This window comes from Oxyura jamaicensis, chromosome 2 (assembly GCF_011077185.1).
Source record: "Oxyura jamaicensis isolate SHBP4307 breed ruddy duck chromosome 2, BPBGC_Ojam_1.0, whole genome shotgun sequence".
Taxonomy (NCBI): Eukaryota; Metazoa; Chordata; class Aves; order Anseriformes; family Anatidae; genus Oxyura; species Oxyura jamaicensis.
Genome location: NC_048894.1, coordinates 80,966,968 through 80,989,890, shown reverse-complemented (window position 1 = coordinate 80,989,890; position 22,923 = coordinate 80,966,968). Strand labels below are relative to the sequence as shown.

General features: G+C 39.0%; 1 protein-coding gene across 1 annotated transcript in view; it reads right to left on the bottom strand.

The window, feature by feature from the left end:
* The window catches only part of EXOC2 (exocyst complex component 2), a 130,374-nt gene extending 108,265 nt beyond the window's left edge, over positions 1-22,109 (bottom strand). The window contains exons 1-4 of the mRNA XM_035317173.1: positions 21,974-22,109; positions 9,067-9,222; positions 4,637-4,813; positions 3,051-3,177 (exon numbers count right to left, since the gene is read on the bottom strand). Coding sequence (XP_035173064.1) covers positions 3,051-3,177; positions 4,637-4,813; positions 9,067-9,184 — 422 coding nt within the window. The 5' untranslated portion in view covers positions 9,185-9,222; positions 21,974-22,109. The remainder of the gene's footprint in view (positions 1-3,050; positions 3,178-4,636; positions 4,814-9,066; positions 9,223-21,973) is intronic.
* Between the last annotated feature and the right edge of the window lie 814 nt (positions 22,110-22,923).

Here is a 22,923-nt window from a genome sequence, read left to right as displayed (position 1 = left end):
CCCATCAGGCTGCAAGGCAGGGCGTTGGAAACCCCACCAAGTCTGCCCAATGCTAAACACTTCAGCTTCAGAAGGGAAGTACATCCCAATTTGCACACATTAAAAAAATACTTTAAAGCAGCCAAAGGTATTAACAAAGGAGAAATCAGCTATACTTTGGAGTCCAATCTCCTTTTATATACAACTGTTCTTTATCATATTAGGTTTTTATTTTAAAACATCCCAAGATTCCAACAGTTTTTATCACTCCTAGTGATAAACTATTCCCATGCCTAGTAATGGTTAATGCTAATAGCCTACTTATAAACTTCCCTGATTTATAATTGCATTTTTTTCACTACCTTGTAAAATATTTCTCCCTCCTCACCCATCCTCTACTTCAAGTACTTGCAAACATGTTTAACTAAACAACATGGGATTAAAGATTATTTTATGAAAGTAAACACTGTATTGCTTCAATTTTTCAAAAAATTATGAAAAAAATCAATTGGGGAGACACTTAAAGTTATACACAGATGTTCCATCTACATATAGTCTTAACTATTAACACTATGCTGTTACCCGCAGTACGTGAGCAGCCCAGGCTTTTCATGTCTTTCCCCATCTCTTTCCCATCTCCATGATCTAATTCTCATTCCCTCTCCTCAACTATTCGTAATATTGACTAGTGTTTCTTTCAAACTGGTCATTTGCAACAGCAGTGCTTGCCATAATCTTCATGTTTCACCTCCAGTGAACTTGGAGGTGAATAAACAAGGAACTGGGCTTGATGTAATGCTTCCCCAAGTATTTCTTTATCCCACTCAACCCTAACGCCACTCCAGAGTTCTTATTTTCTGCCTGTATTTACATACTTCTGACTTCCTTTTCTTTTTTCTTTTTCATGCAAAATCTGAGGTTTCATTAACATGCCTATTCCCTAATGCTTCCAGATAAAACTTTTAAAACATGGTATTTTTCTTCTCCTGTTTAACAAACATCCAAACTAAAGAAATTGAGTTAAACTAATCCTAAACTGATTCTCTTCAGGTTTCTGGGAGATAATTCTTGATAAATTTATCAAATTAATGCTGTCATTCATGCTGTCATGACTGTAAGAACTGTTAATTTTGGTTATGTAGTTGAGTACTACAATAAAAGTTTTCTTAAAATAAGCAGAACTTGTCATATCCAATGCATTTACAGAGAGAATTCTTGTGAGAAACAAATAGGTAGAGAACTGATGCAACAGAACCAACTTAAAGTTATCTTGACTTAAATTCCAGATAAAATAATAGAAAAGGGTATTCAACAAACAGAAAATTAAAGCAGAGAAAAATAGTTTTAATGTCAGTCACAAATGTTTCATACAATATTTGAAAACATATCATACAGGCTTTAAGATTAAGTGCTTCACTGAAAAATATGAGATGTGACACGTTAGTGTTTGGCAATGCCACCAGAATATATCACATGGATTAAAGAACTAGCTAATTACAAAACAAAAAACAAACAGTAACATCGGGAAGCAAATCAACCCGTGGAGAAGCAAACCTGAGAAAATCCACAGGTGAAGTTCTACTATAGCCCACACTGCTTTTTCATTTGTATTTGCATCCTTTGCTAACTTTACCACCAACATTTTTTTATTAATAGTTGGTCGAAATGTTAAATAAAGAAAGACTGTCATCTGGATTGAGAAGACTAACTTGTCTAGGAAGCAACAAATGGAACAGTGTCAAATGTAAAAAGATACAGCTAAGATAAAAGAATCCAGATCATGGCTACACAATAATGAGTGGCCATGACAGTAGCAAAAGTAGCAACTTTAGAGAATTAGCTAACAAATACTTCCTTGCTAGTTCCCCATGTAGCACTGTGTAAAACAAGGATTATTTTATTTCTTGGATTTACAAACAGGGGACAGAGGGTGCGGGCAGACACAGGAAGTCTTCCCGTAAGACTCTGGAATAGTCTCCAGTTCTAGAGTCCCCATTTTAACAAGGCTGTAAAACAGGAGGAGATGAAAGAAGAGTCTGTAAGAAGCTACGCCAAGAGGCTGTTGAGAAAGACAACAGACAACATCTTCAGCTTATTAGGAAAAAAAAAATGAGTTAGCACTTTGAAAAGAAAAACATATATTTTAAGTAGGAAAGAAATGCATAACCAGAGTCTGGAAGCTGATGACAGATTCACTACAAATCCCATACAGATTTTGAGAAAAGTACAGTTTCCCATCAGAACAACGTAACAATGGACAATGGATATTCTTCAATGTGATGCCCTCAAATCCAGACTGCATTATCTTCTGAGAAAGCAGTAAAACAATCACAGATCATTGGATTGAGCAAAAATAACTGAAGTTTAAAAAAGACTGGGCTGGGAAGACTTTGGATCGAATATTTTAACAACTTCCCTAGCCTTCAGTTCTATGAATCTTTTCACATGAAGAACTATGAACTGGTCAGGTTTGGAGCCCTAACAGTATCTTTTTTAGAGCCCTCTGATTCTGTTTACCACTTATTAGAAAGTTTCTGTTTCAGAAAAAAATAGTCATAAAGTTCACCATACTTATGAACAAAAGTAAAGGAGTCTGTGGGTTGGAAAACACTATTAATATTTCAATAAAATAAACCAGTTGCTGTGGTATAATAAATCACATTTTACAGTGCAATTTTAGCAACAGATAGCAATCTAAGCATCCCTAAAAGCCCCATGAAACTCAGATGCAACAGTAAGTATTCCATAACTACAATGTATAAATCCAATGCCTTAGGTTATTTACCAATCCTTGTAACTAAACATCACTGGAGTTCAATGTATCAGGCTTTTAGATTATCTACAGTTTTAATTGATGATCCAAAATAAGGATTATGAACCAGGACATTGTTGCTCATCGACAACCCTTCTGAGTCCCAAATATACCACCAGCTAATACACACATGTTTTTTTTAAATCTTTCCCCGTCTCATAAACCATTAAAACTTTTCTGGAATTTATGGAGGCATATGTAGAGAAAAATGCCCCCCCCCCCCCCAAAAAAAAGTGTATTAAAGGCATTTGGTACTCACTTGTCTATCTCAATACCAAGCGGATTAGCTGGACGTAGAGACAAGGGGGGAATCCCTTTATTCCTATCAGTGCGCATGTCATAATAGTTCATTTCATCCACCCAGACAGCAGACTGATCCAAGATACCTAGAGAAAACAAAGCACATATCCTTAAAACAACAATGGCTGTCCAGCACTACCAAATTCTAACATACTGAATTAATTTGAAAAATCCTGATAAATGTAAAATGCATGCCTAGGTAATATATTGGAAGATACATGGTAAAACAACCTGGATACAATTATGCTTTTATTTTCTTATAGCTACTGAAAAATTATTAATGACTGGAAATCAAACATTAGCTCTTACAGTATGGAGAGGTCCACATAAATTTTCCTGGTAACAGTGTATTAGTATTTTTTATTCCTTTTGTACTTTGCTATCTGTCCATGCCTTGTCATCTACAGCTTTCAAAAGAAGCATTAACCTGGATGACTTCTTATTTGCATCATTTAGGAAAGATTCCTTTTCTGTGCATCTCATTAACGAAAAAGTAAGTCTACTTTGGCCACATGACAAAATGGATGACTTAAGATCTCAGTGAACACAGGTCTGGCCTTGTTTCCAAAGCTTTATAGCACATACAACAGAAAAAGGTCAAAAAAACAACGGTTCTTGGGCCCTGGTCGAAAATCCAGCCAGGCATATTTTTCATCATTCTCTTCTTTAACATACCCATCAGATACTCAACACCAGAATTTACCCAGTCCCCAAACTTTGGTGTTTTTTGCTTTTTTTTTTTTTTTTTTGAATACTGATTTTTCTTTCCACCACCATAAGCTTTGCCATTACCACTTGCTCATGTTTCCTCTTTCTATTGGTAACATCTTAGCACAGCCTGAAAGAAATTAGGCTTTATTTAGCTGTCAGTGAACTGCAGAGAGCAGAAGCCTAAAACAGTTGCTCTTGTGTGAACCCCTATGTTTTAAAAGATAACTATCCAGCTTCATCAATGAGGTGTTTGAAAGAAACATTTTAAATCCATGTTGTATTTAGACTAGATTCCAGATAAAGCAGAGTTCCTAGACTGCTTGACAACGTCATTTTAATGGTTAAACGTCACATCAAAAATACTTCATACTTTCCATCTTGCAGGATGGTTTGAATTACAAATAAGAAATGGCATCGAGGACTCAGCTTTCATTTAAAGATCAACTGTTAGCTCAGGATTTAGGTGTAAAGCTCACAAACTGGTTTATATGCTGAAGTTACCTAGTAAGCTTCAAAGCAATATGAATAATTACTGGATGTTATGAACTTTTTGAAAATTTTAGAATGTTGGTGCTCCTGCTTATAAATAAAAAGGGACACTTTATTAGTCATTGAGGCCTTTATTCAGGATATCGAGAAAGCAGGATTAATTTCACAAATCACCACGAATGTATACATGTATATATTTGCACATTTTATTGTTTATAGTATGCTTTTTCTAGACAACTGAAGCTGGTCCTGAGGTGGATCCATTTTAAACATACATTTTATTTAAACAGTCACTCAGTCATACGTTTGTTTGGCAAATAAAATAGTTGTGAGTTTGAACAATACCTATTTTTTCAGGTTTCAGCAGTTTGAAGGAAACAGTTGAAGTTCCTTTGCCACCAGACTTTGTAGTGACAATAATATCTCCCTTGTCATTTTTAGCCTGTCCGACTCGACACACGATTTTACTGGCAGACATCCATTCGGCAGTTAGCAGACAGTTGTGCCCACATATTGTTAAACCTGGGGAAAACAAAACACAACAAAACAAAACAACCTACTATGAATAAAATTATCTTCTGAAACTCTTTAGGGTAAATACATTTATAATGCTTCATATATTTTACACACACTCTCTCATGATGCTTCTCCAGTCCTGTGTTGGCAACTACAGCAAGAGTCACAAATATATTTTTCAGATGTTCCTTCAGCTTTAGTGTTAGAGTTTAATTTAGTGTTAGCATTTAGTTTGGTGTTTAGCATTTAAGAACACCTCTTAGCACTTCCGAGTCAAGTTACACCTTAATATGAGGTCAGGCTTCCTGGGGCTTCATATATCTCCTGCAGTCAGACTAATTGGACCAACTGACCAATAAATCTGGTCAGATAAGGACTCTGGATGCTGGAACAGATGGATTGTTTTATCAGATCTGGAACAATTCCTATATTCCCAGTCTGAGTTTTCTTGTCATGAAGACCTAGCAAGATCCTAATTTCTACAGTATCAATACAGGAAAGTCCCTAGAAGATTTCATCTGTAAGAGCAACTTCATTAGTTTCCTCTTAACTAAAGAAATTCGTTTCCTCCTATTAGTTACCTAGAAATTATTTACCTTATGTTCAAACTGAAAAGACCGTACTATTCTGTTGGCTGTACTGGAATATAAGTTAGTCAGGCATAGCAGTTCTTCCCCTGTTGGCTTGTCTTTTGTTTTGAATTTCTAAAAAGCTCTGACCAATTTAACAAATACTTACAGACAGAAAAGGGTCAGCGTATGTGGCTCAGCACCAAAGCTTCACACTTACTTTTTCTCACGATTTAAACCTCTGACATTACACAGCAGACAAATTTGGCAGTTTTCATGGTTTTGTCAGACATAAAAATACCTTACTCCCTGCCAAAACCTATTTTGAAAACAAAAACCAAAATATAAAAACCAGAAAGGCCTTGAATCTATTACAACTGAAGGTAATTTTACTTGAGAAATGACAGTAGATAAGTTTCTTTAAAATGCCTGAAGGAGGAGAGGGGGCAAAACCAAAAACCAAATAAAAGTATTATATATATATATATATATTTTCAACATTTTAACCAGGCCTGAGTTTTTATTTTTCAGAAGGGGAAAGAGCCCACACATTTATGATGCATGTGTTTTAACCTTAGACTATGCTAGGTCTTTTCTGTTTTTATGCTAGACATCTCTCTGATGGAGAAAAAGATTACAGCACAAAATAAGACTGATAGCATTTGTCCAAATCATTCACAAGGAAAGGTTTTCACCCCAGAGTTTAAAAGGTCTGAATTCATACTTAAATTAATACTTTAAAATCAAGACCTGAGCTTGAGCAATTTAGTAGGGTAGAAATTTTTCAATAACTATTTTGATGATCCTTTTATCCATTATTTTTTACTCATTGGACATTCCTAAAGCTAGCAAAAGAACTTGATCACACGATCCAACACTTTTTAAATGCAGGGAAACTACCTTTATCTGTATCTTAAAAATGCAAGTCTTGATTAACATTCTATATACCTCACTAAGTACAGTAATGGCACAAGACAATTTCTGGAGAAAAAAAAAAGAAGAAAAAAAAAGAAAAAAGGAAAATAATGTTCAGGGAGATCTTTTGATAGTAAATATATATATATATATTTCTCCAAAAATTAAATAACCTCCCCTTAAATAAAACTTAATTTTAATCTGCCGCACAGTACGAGGATCTTTGAGAATGTCATACTGGGGGTCTAGTTTTTATAGGGTATTTTGGAGAGTCCAGTCCACTGCTTATTTCAATAAATAGGCACAAGTAATTCTCATGAGACTTTCCAATTTTGGTTAAGCTTATAAATCGACAATTTTACAATGCCTACAAAAATACAGCTGCAAATGTCCTAGAAGACAAACTAAACCTTGAGAGCAGAAATGTTGCGTGCATCTCCTGGATTTGACTTTTTGTACCGTGAGCTATAGAGTTACAAATAAAAAGTTTATTTAGTTTCAAAGATACAATTAGATTACAAGAAGGCTCTCTTTTAAATGAGACCAAAAGGCATATTCTCCTATTATGTGATATTCCGTTTATATAAAAAAATAGTTTATTGCTTTTCATTTTACTTTAATGCATCTCAAGTAGCAGATTATAAACTTTATAAAACCCTCACTCAAACTTGCTTAAATCGCATGCCTACAAAGACTCACTTTTGCAAGTATTTCCATTCAAGTCACAGGGACTATTTACATGCCTAATTTAACCATGAAAGAAATCTTTACGTGTCCGGGGCCTTAGTCACTTACTGGAAAAAGCTGATAATCAAATGAGCTAAGGCGAAAAAAAGTACAGCAAACCATTTTTTTTAACCTCAAAACATAAGACTATTAGCAGCTATATGTTATAAGAGTTACTCTGAGAAAAACAGAAGCCAAAAACCTTAGCAGTCAATCAGCTGTAATACTGAGACAGTTCAGGAGATGTCCTCCTTCCAAGAACCTTGCACCGATCACTTACGAAGAGATTATACCAATGAATTAATGAGGTTATTGAGATCCATGAACCATACAAATACACAAAAATATACTTACCTATAACACTATAAGTTTTTGAGTATTTCTCAATAAAGATTCTTTATCATACCGCAACCTTGTCTAGCAGCTCAGCAAAATACTACTTCCTCTCTAAAAGAGGCAGCAAATTGAAATGAAGGGGAAAATTGTAGTAGCTTACGCTTGGCCATAAAGTTCATTGTGGTGGCCAAGAATGGAATTTGGGAATCTTGGTTTAGAGCCATGAAGTGAAGTATTGCTTCTAGCAGAGCCAAACAAAATTCCAGTGGACTTCAGAGGAGTCATGATTCCACAACAAATTAGACAGATTGTTTCTAGCATGAACGCTGAAGTACACATATGCTTAACTTAGAGAAGGAATATGGGAAATTCCAGTCATTATAGTTAGCTTGGATTTCGAAAAGATTTCATGAAGTCCTTCTCAAAAGGCTTAAGAATATTAAGCATTCATAGGATATGATTCTCAAATGGATAAATGGCTTGCTAAAAGACAGAAACAGGGCTACAGCAAATGGTGTGTCTTCACTGAGGAAAATTTCCACTGGGCATGTGATGGTTCACTATATTTGTAAATGACAAGATGAGGAGGTTACAAAGTTTGCTGATGATATGAATATATTCAGAACATAAAACAGTAAAAGCTAGAACAAAATACAGAACAGACCTGATGAAACTGAGTGGTGCTATAAAACAGCAGCTGAAATTCAGTGAACAAAGAGATGATGCACACATGCAAAATCCATCTTAAATTCACAGATGACAGGCCCTGAACTGACTACAAACTCTCAAGCTTTAAATCATGGGACTACAGTAGGCAAATAAATGAAAAAAAATCAGCTGGGTGCTTAGCATTAGTTATATGGAAAACAGAAGCCTATGAAAGAAACACCAAACACAAACAAGAGTGAAGTATTATGCCACAGTGCATTCATATCCTGAACACTGCATGTATCCAAAATGTTGTTCACCCAACTCAAGACATCAGTAATAAAACTGGAAAAGATATGTTGAAGCAGAAGAAGAAGGGTCAAAAATACAGGCAGAGAAATTAAATATATTAGGACTTCTTAGCCTGAAAAAGAAGCAACTGAAAGCAATGGTGATCAAGATCTCTGCAGTCAGAGGAATCACAAAGAAAACTGCTTGTTCCCTCTTCCGATGCAAGAACTATGACAGTAACTTCCAATGCAGCTAACATGTTAAAATCAAAACAGTGAAGGTGAGAGTTCTTCATGCAACGTGTATCTAAATTGTTGAATCCATTTTATCATAGACTGTTACAGGTGCACTAATAGACTTTTACACTAATTCAAGGAATAGTAATGCTCAATGACTTTCTCAATACACTGAGGACACTTCTCATAGAATAGTCCCCAAGCTGTAAAACCTCAATGCCTGGGAAAGTAGCAAAGGAGAGAGTTGCATTACATCTACTCTCTTCTCGTACACTCCCACAGGCATTCATTCCTAGCCAGTGCTTGGCACAGGATGCTGAGTCAGGCTAACAGGCTGTCTAACAGAGTATGGTCATGAGGTGAGGATTTGGGGATTCAGGTGCACAGTTGTGAAAAAGGTAATTTCTCATAACATGCAACATAGACTTTACCATGTTATTTGCAAAGAAAACACATCCCTAATCATATCCTAAATGTGACATTCTATAAATGTGATGTCCTACACTCGCAAAAGTAGTAAGTTTTCTTTTCAACTTACCTATGAGATCTGTAGGCCCAGTTCCCAAATTTTCTCCTCGAATTGTCACTTTTGTCCATGAGATGCCCTCGTTGGGAGAGATGCCAGTTACAAGTGGGGGCTGCCGGGCTCGAGACATGATGTTGACTTATTTACTGGAAACTGAGTTACTTGTATCTATCTGTTCAGAAAAAAACAATGATTTTTTAAAAATATTATATCATGCAAAAAATATTTTAAAACCTGTAAGTTTTTCTTCTGATATGACAGAGAAAAAATATGAACATACATGTGAAACACCACTCTCAGGGCCTTTTTTTGCCACATAGTTATCAAACAATAAGGAATAGCTACACCTACTTTACACTTAGATTTTTTTGTAGTAGGTGTAGCCCTAGTTCTGAATTGAAAAGGAAAAATAAATTCATAAAAATCATAAACCCTCAAAATGCTTAATAGACTCCAAATCACTTAGATCTGAATTCTTTGGTCTTCCATTAGAAAGCTATTACTGCACTCCCTTGAAAGTTTAGAATTGCTAAGCTAAGTAATGGATTATGGTTACACATTTGCAGTGCTTCTTCCCCATCAAAAGTTGACTGACTTGCACAGACACTCTCACAGGGAGGAATCCCCAGCACTAATTTGTATTAAGCATCAACATTTAGACAATCTGAGAAAGTTAAAACATTACTACAGACATTACACTAGTAGAGAACATCAATAAAACACATAATATCCCAACAGATAAACAAATGCACACAGAATTATCAAAAAAGCTTTTCCGTAAGAGTATACAAGTGCATCAGAAACATTGGTATGGTGCCCATGTCATGCAGCCAACATTCAGATTACTATCAGACTGATCGTGAATTCCTATGGCTTATTAGCACTTCCCCTTGAGCAGCTCTGCAACTATAAGAAGCAGGTAAGTATAACCAGAAGCACCTTAGTTCCCAACTTCTTCCACATTTACAACCTATGCATACAGCCTAGCCTCCCCATAGGTATACAGGTCCTACAGAAGTCCTAAGACAGGCAAAACATTTGAGGACTTCCATGTTAACTTTGCGTCACCTATTCCATGTCATCACTTCTGAATTCTTCTACTGAGACAACAGCATCCTTAACAGAGCAAGCGAAAAAATAAAATTAAAATAATAAATCTCCTATTTTTAACTGTAATAGTCATGAAATCCAGAAACTCTGTAAATCATCCTTAACAATAAGCTACAATGCACTTGCAGTTTCTAAGCAATTAAGAAATACCAGAATGAAGACAGTTATCTTGATCTCAGCTGCCTCTGCATATACAAGTTACATTTGTTGTACGATCATAGAGTATGCTTCTACGGAACTTCACCAAGCTTTTCAGTGTTACTGGATAGATCTTCCATGAGGAAGAAAAGCCTCCTCTAGCAGAACTTTTTCTTTGTTTTCTGAAGGTGCAATGGACACTAAAAATGAAGACAGAAATCAGAAAGGCAGAAATCAGGAGGAAGCTCCCACGGTTAAAGTACTAATAAAGTACTAGTGCCCCTGGAACAGGATCCTGTCTCTATCTATACTGCAGAGGCACAGCAAATCACTTATAATAAAACTTTACAGTAATATTTTTTTCTTCTCAGTTTCTCAGCTTCAGAGCCCACGGCCACATCTGAAATCAGTGGGAAACTGACCATAAGAAATGCTACACAACGCTCCAAAATATTCGAGACCTAAAAAATCATCTCAGATCTCTACCACCACACAGATACTATGAACACCACAAAATTAATATTTTTAGAGAAATTTTTGAGACTACCATTGAAGAAGAGTGTGCAATTAATAAGCAACTGAGATTTCTGCTGAACAAGCAAAAACTTTGAAAGTTGCAGCACGTGCGCCATGCCCAGTACATGAAGGATGCCTGGTAAGTGTCCAGGATTAACACAGAAAATCTGCATCTGGAACCAAGGTGTTTTGTTTTGTTTTAACCAACAAACCTCTGAAAGTTTGAGCGGTTGACTTCACGACACTAAAAATTACATTATGTTTTTAATATAACATTAATTTCGTAAGTTTTTGCAAGCAGCAAACTGATGAAAAAGGAATTCAACAATGCAGTGTCATGGATCTTCTTATAAGTTGGTATGTAAAATGCTGGAACCTTTCATATCCAATATGGAGCTACTTACGGAAGTAAAAGAATGTGGTCTATAACCTGGTGGCTGGAATGTCACTGAAGGACAGGAGGACAGTCTGAGCAGACTACAAAGAAGTCTGCTGACAGTAATCTCCAGATACGAAAAGAGAAGGCTGTGTTCCATCAGGCAGAGCCCTTCTCCCCTGCTCCCCTAGGTCCACAAGGCCAATACCCCAATGTTCTGTTCAAATCCTGACACCCTGATAACTCCTCTTCCTTACCTCCTGCTCCTTACCCCCATCCTTCTTGTCCAGATAGCTCACCTGAACTACTGCTGAAGCACTTTTTTCCCAGGGGTGAAAACGATAGTCCTGATCTGCTGCCGAGACTCCTGCTCCTGGAGCTGCACTGCTTGCCTAGCTCTTGGCCCACCTGTACTGGATGCAAGGCTTTCTTTGCTACATCACCAAGGCATCACCCAACAAAACAACGGGCAGCACAATAGAAACAAGCTTCCCAGATCCCGTTTCTAACCCTAATCCTACCTGGAGCAATCAGAAAGTGAAAATGTAGGGAAAGTCTTGTTTGTTCCTACACGATTAGAAGGTGCCTAGGCACAGAAGCTCCAGCCTTCCAGTATATCAGGTTTCCTCTGGGGTCATGTGCAAAGAGGGCATTAGAAAAGAATCAGGTGCATAATTTTATCCAGAACAAGAATAAACCGCATGTATCCCTCATGATCTTATCTACATAGACTTTGCAGCTTCCTTCACACACCCTGAACAGAGGTCAAAGATATGCAACAGCTACAAAGAAAGAGTGGGGCTACGTCCCCATATACACACTTAGTCTCCTTCCGTAGGAAGCAGCATACGTCTGGGAATCAGTGACACAATGTAAAACACCTCTTTTACTTTTGAGCAGTATCTTTAAATGAGAAATACAGAAGATTAATCAGTAACACAGATGTAAAAAAAAGGCCACCTTCCAGAACTCAGTGGTAATACAGAGAGAAAAATCTTGAGGAAAACAAGTAAAATTGAAGCTATTTTGGTATTATTTGGCTGATTTCCCTCCTCCCCCTAGTGTCATGATTCGCTTGCGTTGCAGCTATTGTTTTGTTCAAAATACCCAGGCATACAGGTAATTGGCTTGTATCAACACCAAAACGCAAAAGTAATATTACAATGTATTTTTCCGGATTTCAGAAATTGGCATTATATCTCTCTTCATGATGAGCTGAATAAATGCAATAAAGATGCTGAGCCTCCTGAAGTCTAATATTTCTTCTAAATTATTTCCATACTTATTGCAGAATTGTTTTAAAATACCTCACTGGATGAGAAGACCACAGTAAATCTCAACACATTACAAAGCACTACAGTACTGAGATGTTCTATTATTTCTTTTTTTTTTTTTTAATAGCAATTGGTTTCATTTCTTTCAAAGAGTAAATGGTGGGACACTATGGAATCTGTCCTTGCTACAGAGATCAAACAAATCCTTGGGATCATTGAGAATATTTTCCTTCCTTCTTTTGACTCACGTGTCAATAGTCAAAATGACTGAACTGCTTATTGGGAAGCAGAGACTGCATACTCCTATGACCCAAAAGCAAGCTTCTCATTTTTTGAAAAAATCTTTAAGGCAAAGCTGAAAAAAAAAAAAAAAAAGCATTTTAGTTTCATGAAATCATACGTTAAGTAGTCTAATCAAGAACTATTATTGCAGTTCTGTAATTGCCCTAAAGAAGACTTATGTATTCTATATAAAATTATAAAAAGAAAAAAAAAATCAACCTTCCTTCCTACTGAAAGACTAATTCTCATACAGAGTAGGGGAGACTGCACAACGACAGTTTTCTACATAAGGCATTTCTTCTGAGTAGCAAGACTTACTGAACAAGTGTTAGCAAGACTACTTTTTTTGCTATGGACAATGTTCTTTTACACTACACTTACGGAGGTCTCCCCCCTCCCGCCCTGTGCCCATTTCTTTTTAAACTTCATTTCCTCACAATAGCTCCTCAACATTTTAACATGGATGACATCTGTTTGACTGCTCCCATGATCTTGCCCATATTATTCCCTCTATTATTCTGTCATAATTCTTGTTATGAAGTGCAAGGAGTTAGAAAGCCTCTGCAAAGACCACCTACTACAAAGCCATCTTAAAAAATGCCTTTCGTAAACATAATCTTCATCTTTACATGAGCTGCTCAAATAAACTGTCCTCTCACAAAGGTCTGGTTCGGAAAAAAAATCAGCCTGTTCTGAACATTGCAAGCTTGCTAAAGATGGGACATCTTCACTCTCTAAAGCCATTTTAAAAACAAATAGTGAAAAAGGAAATCACCAATGCCTACTGTAACTGTTCTATAGTGTAGAGTGCTGCTCACTGCTCTGGAAGAAATACCAAAATACAAAATAAGTGAACGACAAAAGCTCAGGATTTAGGGATACTAAACTGGCCAGCATGTTCATATCGCAAAGCAAAACTACAAACACAATGAAGGCGTGCAACTTCAGAAGATGAGTGACAACCAGATGCACCTTATAAATTTCACCAATAAAAATAAATAAATAATAAAAAAAAGCAGCAGTTGAGACGTTTTAAAAAGGCGTTTCTGACTTCTAAAGGAAGAAAGCAAGTTGGTTCCCGTGACTGAAAATTCAGTTGAGTAAAGGCTTCAGCAGTACTTTGTCACAGACACTGAACTTAAAAGACTCTTTGGAAGGAAGACAGCATCAAGGTCAATGCAAGTGCCATGGTCATCTAGCAAAGGGAATCTAAGTTGTCAAGAAGGGAAGAAAGAAAAAGCCTATTTGTGATCTCTGAGAAAGTCTAAGCTGCACGCAAGCTTAAAATGAGATACACATAGAATGAAAGTCTTCAGGTACCAAATGTTTCTTTGTTCTCGACCGTATGTGATAAAGGTGACTGAATATCCTTTGAAAAGTTCTGACGCAGATACAGCTGGAATGACCAAAGCATCTTCCATGCTCAAATCACAGTGTGACTGAGATGTTGTTGCTTACTTAAAAAAAAAAAAAAAAAAAGGCAAACAAACCAGTATGTTTTGGAACTCTTATCACACTAACATCGCAGCATTAAATGCGCTCTGAATGAACAGATTTATGAAACACCCATTTTTAAACAAACAATAAATGCTCTGCTTCCAGAACTTAGGTGATGGCCCTTTAACTTTGAAGTACACGAACTTGTGCTTCTATTAAATAAATCTAGTAATTTGTTTTCACTAGAAAACCCAAAGAGTCCACCGAGTACAACACGCTAAACAGCACGAATGAAAGAATATGGCAAATGACCCTAAGAAGGACAACAAAGCAACAAGTTTCCTACATGTTTGCATTCAAAACCATTACGAAATGATGAAAAACACCATTGCAACCTTTTCTGCGCTTTATCTTCCCAACAGTATAAATTCAGACAGACAATCTCCATAAACTAAGATTTAAAAGCATTCAAAAAGCGGCACTGTGAAAATAACTGACATTTATTAACCCCTCTGGAGATCTTCAGTGCCCTAGAATTTCCACAGCCTTCAACACTGCATTAATAATACAAAGTCCATTCCTGCAAGCCTGCCAGGAAAGACTGGGAAGTGAATAAGCTAAACAATGCTGAAATTCCAAGTGATATTAAGAATCTATGCGTGTTTATTTAAATAATAAAAGAAGACTTGTCAATTTAAACAAGAAGTGCTCGCAAATCTTACATTTGGGGGGGGGAACTCTTCAAAACTCCACTAAGCTACTTATAATGAAAAGATGAACAAACACAAAAAAGGGGGGTAACTTCACCATCACACAGAAAATAACAAAGCCTCGTTTGTCTTGGTCTGTCCCATCCGGCATGTTGATTCAAGCCAATATTAACACTGACAAACATGTTAACCTACAGGACAGCGCTCCATGCCAAAATCAATCCCCACTTGGGAAGACGTGCGTGTTTTGAGACGGAGAGGGCAAGCTCCGAAAAAGAAAAGATTTAGAGTATTAAATGACATAATGTGATACCCTTCTCTATTTAGAAGGGCTACTGAATATTCCAGTCAGTCACCAAGTCCGTGCTGGAGATTTTAGTTTGGAGATAGCCAAGCACTCAGCGCAATCGCTTTTGTTTCATCCCCAGGTCCTGCTTTACTTAACCCAGCAAGGCACATCTTCCGAGCTACGCGTCTTGCCACAGCGAAAGCAAACTAATCAGAGCGCTCAGCGATGCCATTAACGTTTCTGAGTCCCGGGGGATTAAAAGGCCGGACCCGCGGCAGATGCTGGGAGGGCGCTCGGTGGAGGAGCTCAGCGCATATTTCAGACCGGGCCGCAGCTGCGAGGGATTGACACCGCTAACTGTGGAATCAAGCTCAGGAGAAACTCCGGGCACAGTTCCGGCATCCGAAATAAATTAAAGTAAACAGTGTTGCTCTCTCTCATCCACCCTGTTAGCAGCCTCTCGGTTGAGCCGGAGACCACACACCCAGACCACACAGCACCAGCTGAACTCACTCGCACGCAACATCTAGAAGCTGTCACTCTGCTGAGGTATGGGGAGGAAAAAGAGGGGGCAGGAGTGCAAGAGAGTGTGTCTGTGTCTGTGTGTGTGTGTGTGTGTGTGTTTAGAAAAGCTGCTTGCTCTCTCCTCCTATCATTACAGCTGGTTATGTTTTGTGCGGCTGGGAAGGAGGGAAAGAAGGGAGGGATAAAAAAAAAAAAAAAAAAAGACCTATAAAGCTCACTAAGAAAACACACTGGTCTTGGCCTTTTGTAGTAATGATTTGCACTCCTCCTGTACTGGTTTAGGAGCTGATGAAGGTCTAACAAAGCATCCATTTAACATCAATTAACCTTCTATCTATCACGTGTCAAAAAAAAAAAAAAAATCGAGACCTGCATAAATCCATTCCACTGCACCCATTAAATGACAGCATCGTTATCAGTTACGACACACAGCACACCTATACATTGATGTATTTTTAATTCAGGAATTGTGACAGGTTATTTATTCGGGGAGGGGAGGGACTCCCCACAAGGAACACCTAACAATACACAAGAGGTTACCATGTCAAAATGCAGAATTTTTCCACAGACATCTCAAAATGAAGTTTTGTTCATTAGGATCCTATCCCATAAACAACCTGAATGAAATGAATGAGCCTACATGTAACACTGAGCTTGTGATCCACTGGCGAGAGGGAACAATATTGAATTCCAAAAATAGATTTAAAAGATTAACCTATAGTACGACGAACAGAGGCTTCTAAAACAGCAGGCTTGGGGAGGGGATTCCCCTTTTCCTTTTAGTTCAGAAAATCATTTCATTGGTCATTTATATTGGCTGTTGAAACAGAAAAAGCTAAATTAGCCATATGAATGCTATTTTAGTTACAGTCTACTCTTTAAAGAGGAAATGTTTCCCTTCCCTTTACTCTGCCACCACAAACGCACGTATCTAATCCACAAAACTCACCACCACACGTACTTAATTTAATCCACTTACATATTCTAACAGCTCAGAACCACAGCCACATTTTCACCTCTTCCCAAAAAAATCTATTTACTTAAATGACAACAATCTCCATGTGCCACTATTAAATAAAATCATCGATACTACAATAATCCGAATGTCAATACTAGCCCTATTAACTTGGATTAGGATGTTTTCATTGCAGAAAACCTTTAAGAAAAAAAATCCTCAGAATGTCACCTTGTGAAATACATTTTCAAAAAAAAAGTTAGCTTTACAGTTCTTTAATCTCACACTGACAATAAATTATCCCTCCGATTTATTAAGTAGGTTTCCATGCTGTTTCATGCCAGTTCTGGAATGAATGAATACTGCTGCTGCTACAGTCAGTTACAGCACCTATGCATTACCACGTCTCAAGTCAAACCAATTTAAATTTTCTGAATGTCTGTTCTTCCGGTCACGATATGTTGGCTAGAGAAGAGCAGTAGCTTAGAGGAAAATGTAATTCCAGAAAGCCTGAACACAGATGTTTCTCCCCCAAATTTCCGCTCTTTTCATTATAAATTGCAATACAACTCCCCAGAATTTAAGACATCTACTTGTTAAAAGCTTCTGTATTTATTATGTGACACATCACTATAATCTAGCAACGTTGTGAAGAAAAGCCTTAAACATATATATATATAAACATATATAGAGAAAAAAGTCAACTCAGCTTTACACAAAACCATATCACAGATGGCCATAAATCTCCCATTCATTTCTAAATTCTCAAAGCACATGTTTCCCTACATCTGCTTCTGCCTCCAAAATCCAGTAAGTTTGCTTCATCATTCCCCTCACTGTCTTCCAGCTAAACCATTCATCCCTCTTTTCTTCTGAGCTTCTAAAGTTATTTGTAATTTTCTGTGCATTATTTTGGTTATCAGAAGAATGGTAAAGAATCTGAATACCTTCATCATCTATCTTATGTTATTCATAGTCAGAAATTAGAAATCAATACTGCAAGCATCGCAAATTTTCAAATATGTTTACTCAAATGCATTCAAAACGATTCAGAAGTTCAAAAAAATAAACTAAATAAATCCCAATGGGATGGGATTTATTTTTTTTAATAGAGAAAAGAAACAAGACACCACAGATTTTTCCTAAGCCCTGTAACTATACACAATATTCTTTATAAAAACACTATATAACCACTATAATTACACAGTTCACATCACTGAAGATTTAGCTTGTGCTCTTGTAGTTAGGACTGCTACAGTAAATTTGACGTTTGCCGTGGCAGTTTCTTTTGCTTCAAAAAATATTTACAAGATGATGAGACGTGCGCTTCTGTTTCTGAGGTTCCCGTATTTTTCATGTTGTCTCCCAAACATGCCACTCTGTCCCTGCTCAGGGAAGTACTCAAGCCATCTGCTGAACAGCATCTTTCTCTATTCACATGGTGAAACACATGTACCTGTCTGAGAGCCTGCATGCACAGGTATTTTTCTTACATATTTTAGCCTGCCTCTACCTCACATGCTCTCAATCTCAATTTCCACTCCTCCACCTAAAATCTCATCTCCTGTGTGGCACTAGAATGCTCTCGGAGCAGTGAAGTTATTTTGTGGGAAACAGGAGCTCTGCTGCCTTCCATGCTGATGAAAAGGAAACAGGAGAAAAACACATCATCTTCCGATGTAACCCCTTAACTCTTTGCCAAAATAGTAATGTTCAGTTTCCCAGAAAGAAGCAATGTATACACGTCAAAAACACAGTGATGCTCAAAGTGCCACAGTGCTCTCAGAATCTGAAATCACAAAATTTAAAGTCATCTCTTTTTTAATTGAGAGATTTTAGGATTAGCTTAAAAATTCAGTTTGACTCTGATAAAAAGCATTGGCATTAAAAGGGCACTTTTGCTCAGCATAATCCTACCCCTCCAACTCCTGAAGACTTTTGGATGCCTTATGGGAACTCCTGAATACAGAGTACCTTTGGCATACTCACAAAGTAAAAGACAAAATACAGAACATAACCTAAAAATCACTGATTTATCTTGTCATCTAATCCACAGGCACTTTTACACGGACAGAGTTTCCACTGGCTTCTGCGCAATATAGCCGAAGGTGTGCCTTTGAAAATTCGACTGAAAATTTAGCAGTCTGTTGTTGCCTTATGGTCAAGGGAACAACAGACCTTGAAGGGCTTGGTGTCTCCGAATTGTTTTCCTTAAAAATAAAGCAAATAAATATAGAAAGGAAACACAGGCTTTCACACCCACCACGGAGTGCAATCAGAGTATTTGCTACTGAAAATACTGAACATACCGTCTGCTGTCAAAAAAATAGGGCTACACATCAATTTCCTCTTGAAGAAAAAGCACTAAATGCTTCTGAAATAACATAAAAAGAGTATCTTCATATACACAGAACATGAGGGGAGAGGATGCATTTGATTTAGTTTTGTTTTAAATATTGAATACTTAGCTTACCTTTCCCTAATGAAAAAATGCAACGTACCAATCACACAATTAATCCTCATTTTCAGGCATTTATCTCACTACTTCTTTTTTGGGAAAACTGCCTCGGGTTTGTTTTTTTCAGAAGATCACAAAAATCAGGTTCTTCCCCCACCCTCCCAACTTGTGACACTGGGAGGATAAGCATCAGTCCAACAGCTTTTGAAATGAAATACTGACCAGAACTCTGCCACTTGAAAATAATTTTCAGGTTAAGGTACAAAATATTCCTTTATCAGCTTTATGTCTAAATTGATCCTTTGCAAGCTGTAAACATAGACTTTAATGTTTGTGTTCTGTGCAAAAGATGAAACACCCGTCTGAGGTGACTGCCCTACCTAATCACCCCTCGTCCTATAAGCACCTTTACAAACAAAATTTCCCCGTTACCAAGCACCATTTCCCTCCCTTGGGAAAAGTAATCTGAAAGACAATTCTGCGTAATACAAATTTACAGAAAGTCGGTGGTCTAAGACAAAAGGTTAAGCTGAAGCACTAGTGTCTGACTTCTGCTAAAAGATATTCATTCAGCTATTTTCAGATTTCAAACCTTCAGCCTACTTCTAAGTACAGCAGCAGATTCCACTCATACTGAAAAGCTCCCACAGAGGCTAAATTCACTGTAGCACGTACAGTCTTGGGAGCACTGTTTTCATGTCCTTCAATTTGAACTGAAGAACTATTGATTTCTTTCGTTGAAAATGTTTGCCTTTGTCTGCATAATTAAAGCAATGCACAGCTATTCAGAATACACACAGGTAGAGCCCATCCGTGCTTCAGAGGCCCATTTCCTCCTGGAGTATTAAACTGTGTTTTATATCATGTCTTCTTTCAGTAGCTGTCAGAACCCACGCTTTCACAAACACCTTGTTTGTAAAATACTTTCAGCCTTCTGCGGCCATCCTACCGGGGTATCATTCCCCACCCTGCTTCCCCCCCTCCCTCAGGTGGGTGAAGTAGAAATGCCCAGAAGAACAGAATTAAAGTAACTCACAGCTGATGATTCCTTTCAGGCAGAGCTCGAGACCTACTGGATTTACAGCTAACCGTATCAGTATATTGACAGAAATTGATTAAGTATGGTCTAATGTAACATACCTCCAGTGTTCATGGCTAACAGAGAGGTCAGCAGCCTCTGCTTTTCTAGTTGCCCCACTTATTTCTCTTCAGTGCGGCTCCCCTGTGAGGAGCAGTGTAAAAATGAACTGACAGTATCAGTGGATACAGTTCCTTTGTAACAGGACCCTGGGAAAACTACCAGTGAATTATATATTTTAACATCTTTATTACCTGTTTTTGCCTCTAATGCTCCCAATAGCTAGCAGAAAAAATGCAGCTTGTATTCACAGGAAAACCTGCAACTCAACACAGTAATGTTCAAATACTGCACAATCCAAAGATACTCGGTGAGGATTACCTTTTTTACTAAAGATAAAATATCTCCTCCATACAACACCACCCACTGCTTAAAAGGCAAGGTATTGAATATTTTTATTAAAAAGGAATTTGAGTGTTTTTTTCCCCCGAAGTTCCCGTCTACAACTGATGGGACTTCCACTGAGTTCTATAAATGTTCACTAACTTAAGACTGTTATTCAGCACTAATTTCTGATAAAGCAAATACAGCATTAACAGAATTATTGAGCCTAAAAAAACCTGTGGTTTGTTGAACCAGGGCCCTGAAAACACAAGAAAACTTTAAGAAAAAAAAAAAAAAGTTTGATCGGTAACATGCTTTTAAATGGTTAAATAATTAAATAGTTTCACCTCTGACACATACTACAGAAAGTTAGGCTTTCACATGGAAAAAAGCCTTACCACTAAGACGTATATCAAAGGTATTTTCAGGGAGATAAATCACACCAGTATGATGAAAATCACTGCATCCTGTTTAAAATGGCGTTTAAGGCACCAGGAACCCCATCTAAGTAAAACCACTGTTGCCTGAGGGTGGGCGTTGAATCACAAGAAGCGTACACTCAGCTACCCCGGGGAAGGCAAGCAGCGCGGGGGCCTGCCTTCTGCTGCTTCTTGCTGGGGCAGCACGAGCTGCGACAGACCCGGTTTAAGCGACAAGCGTGTTCGTTCAGAGACGACAGAAAATAAATGAATAAATAAATAAGAAAGAAAGAAAGAAAAAAAAAAAGAGTCCTATAAGCTCTTTTACTGGTTTGACAACTTTATTTATTGCTTTCGGAAGTTTGAGGTGGCAAAACGCATACAAATCGTTAAAGGAGAAAAGAAGGCGCCTGATCCTGCGGATGATCAGAAAGAGAATGATGAGAAGTAAAAGCGAGATGACGATTTTGAACTAAGGTTAAAGAAGGGGTATTAATAGTTTAGGTTTCATCTGATGTTCTGCCAGCGCTACATGGCTTAATACTTCACTGGTTTTCGACTCAACGCTTCTGAGCGCAAGGCTGGAAGCTGCTAATACAACAAAGAGGAAACAAGCTAAGCGGAGGAAAAAAATGGTACTTTAGAACAAAAGCTATTTTGGAAAGCAATAAAACAGGGCAGGACAGCAGGGTCCCCGCCGGAACGGGGCCGTCCCGTGTCGGGACGCCCCTGGCCCAAAGCTCCTTCCCAGGCTCCCAGTTACGGTACTGGAGAGGCAAGGGGAGAAGGCGCTGGGCGACCCAGCCCAGGGGCACGGGCCTTCCTGCCCTACAGCGAGACGAAGCCCCGTCGGGCCCGGAGAGGCCTAAGATGGCGGGGGAAGGGGGGGTGGGAAGCCGGGGCTGCCCCGCCGGGAGCCGGCCCCGCGCAGCGCGGAGCGGAGCGCGAGGCCGCGCCGTGTCACTCACCGGCCACCGTCGCCGCCGCCGCCGCCTTTGTAGCCGGCACCTGGGGCAGCTCCGCTCCCAGCAGCGCCTCCGCGCCCGGCGCTCGCAGGCAGCGGCAGCCGCGGCCCGAGGGAATCGATGGAGCGCGGAGAGATCGAGGGGAGCCCGCCCCCTTAAAGGAGCTCCCTGGGAGCGGTGACAGCAGCATCAGTACATGAGAACGATCAATAAATGTTAATAGGCCAAACTATAATCAATAAACAGTAATAAAACTGAAAGGCTACGTGCTTTCTCCCAGTGCGTGTGTGTAGGGCAGGAACCACCGCCGGCACCTGCAACATGGCGGCCTCTGTCCGGAGATGGCGGGCTGCGCGTGGAAGGAGGGGGAGAAGGCCTGTGCAGGGGGCAGGCAGCCGGTCCCCCCAGATTCTGGCCAGGAGCCCAGGCTGCATCCTGAGATGCAGGGGACGGCCGCGGTGGTGCCCGCAAAGCGTTGACACGCCAAGTCCATGGCCCCAGTGCAGAGGGCTCGAGGTTGTTTACGTGCTCCCCTTTGGAAACCGCTGTTAGATGTGTGGGGTAAAACACACCTGCAGCTGGGACCCTGCAGGACTGTCCCCTGCCGCCCCTCGGGTGGGCTGGGGCTCACGGTGCCCAGGGTTAGTGCTGCTCAGCCCCTAAAATGCTGCATGGCCTGGGCTGGGCAGCCCCATGAGGCTTCCTAGCCTAGCAGGCTCACTGTGGGGTGTGGGGCGACATCAATACAAAAAAAAAAAAAAAAAAAAAGAGACCAAATTTTCCTCAGAAGTGGAGGGGGGAAACCTGTGAAAGTCGTTTTCTTGGGGAAGTTTCTCTCCCCAGCAGCCCGACCCCCTGGGCAGCGGCTTTCCGGCACCGCCGCAGAGCTGGACAGAAACAGGACACAGCTGCCACAGGAGATGGTGGGCGGGCGGCTGGGCAGTGCAGCCACA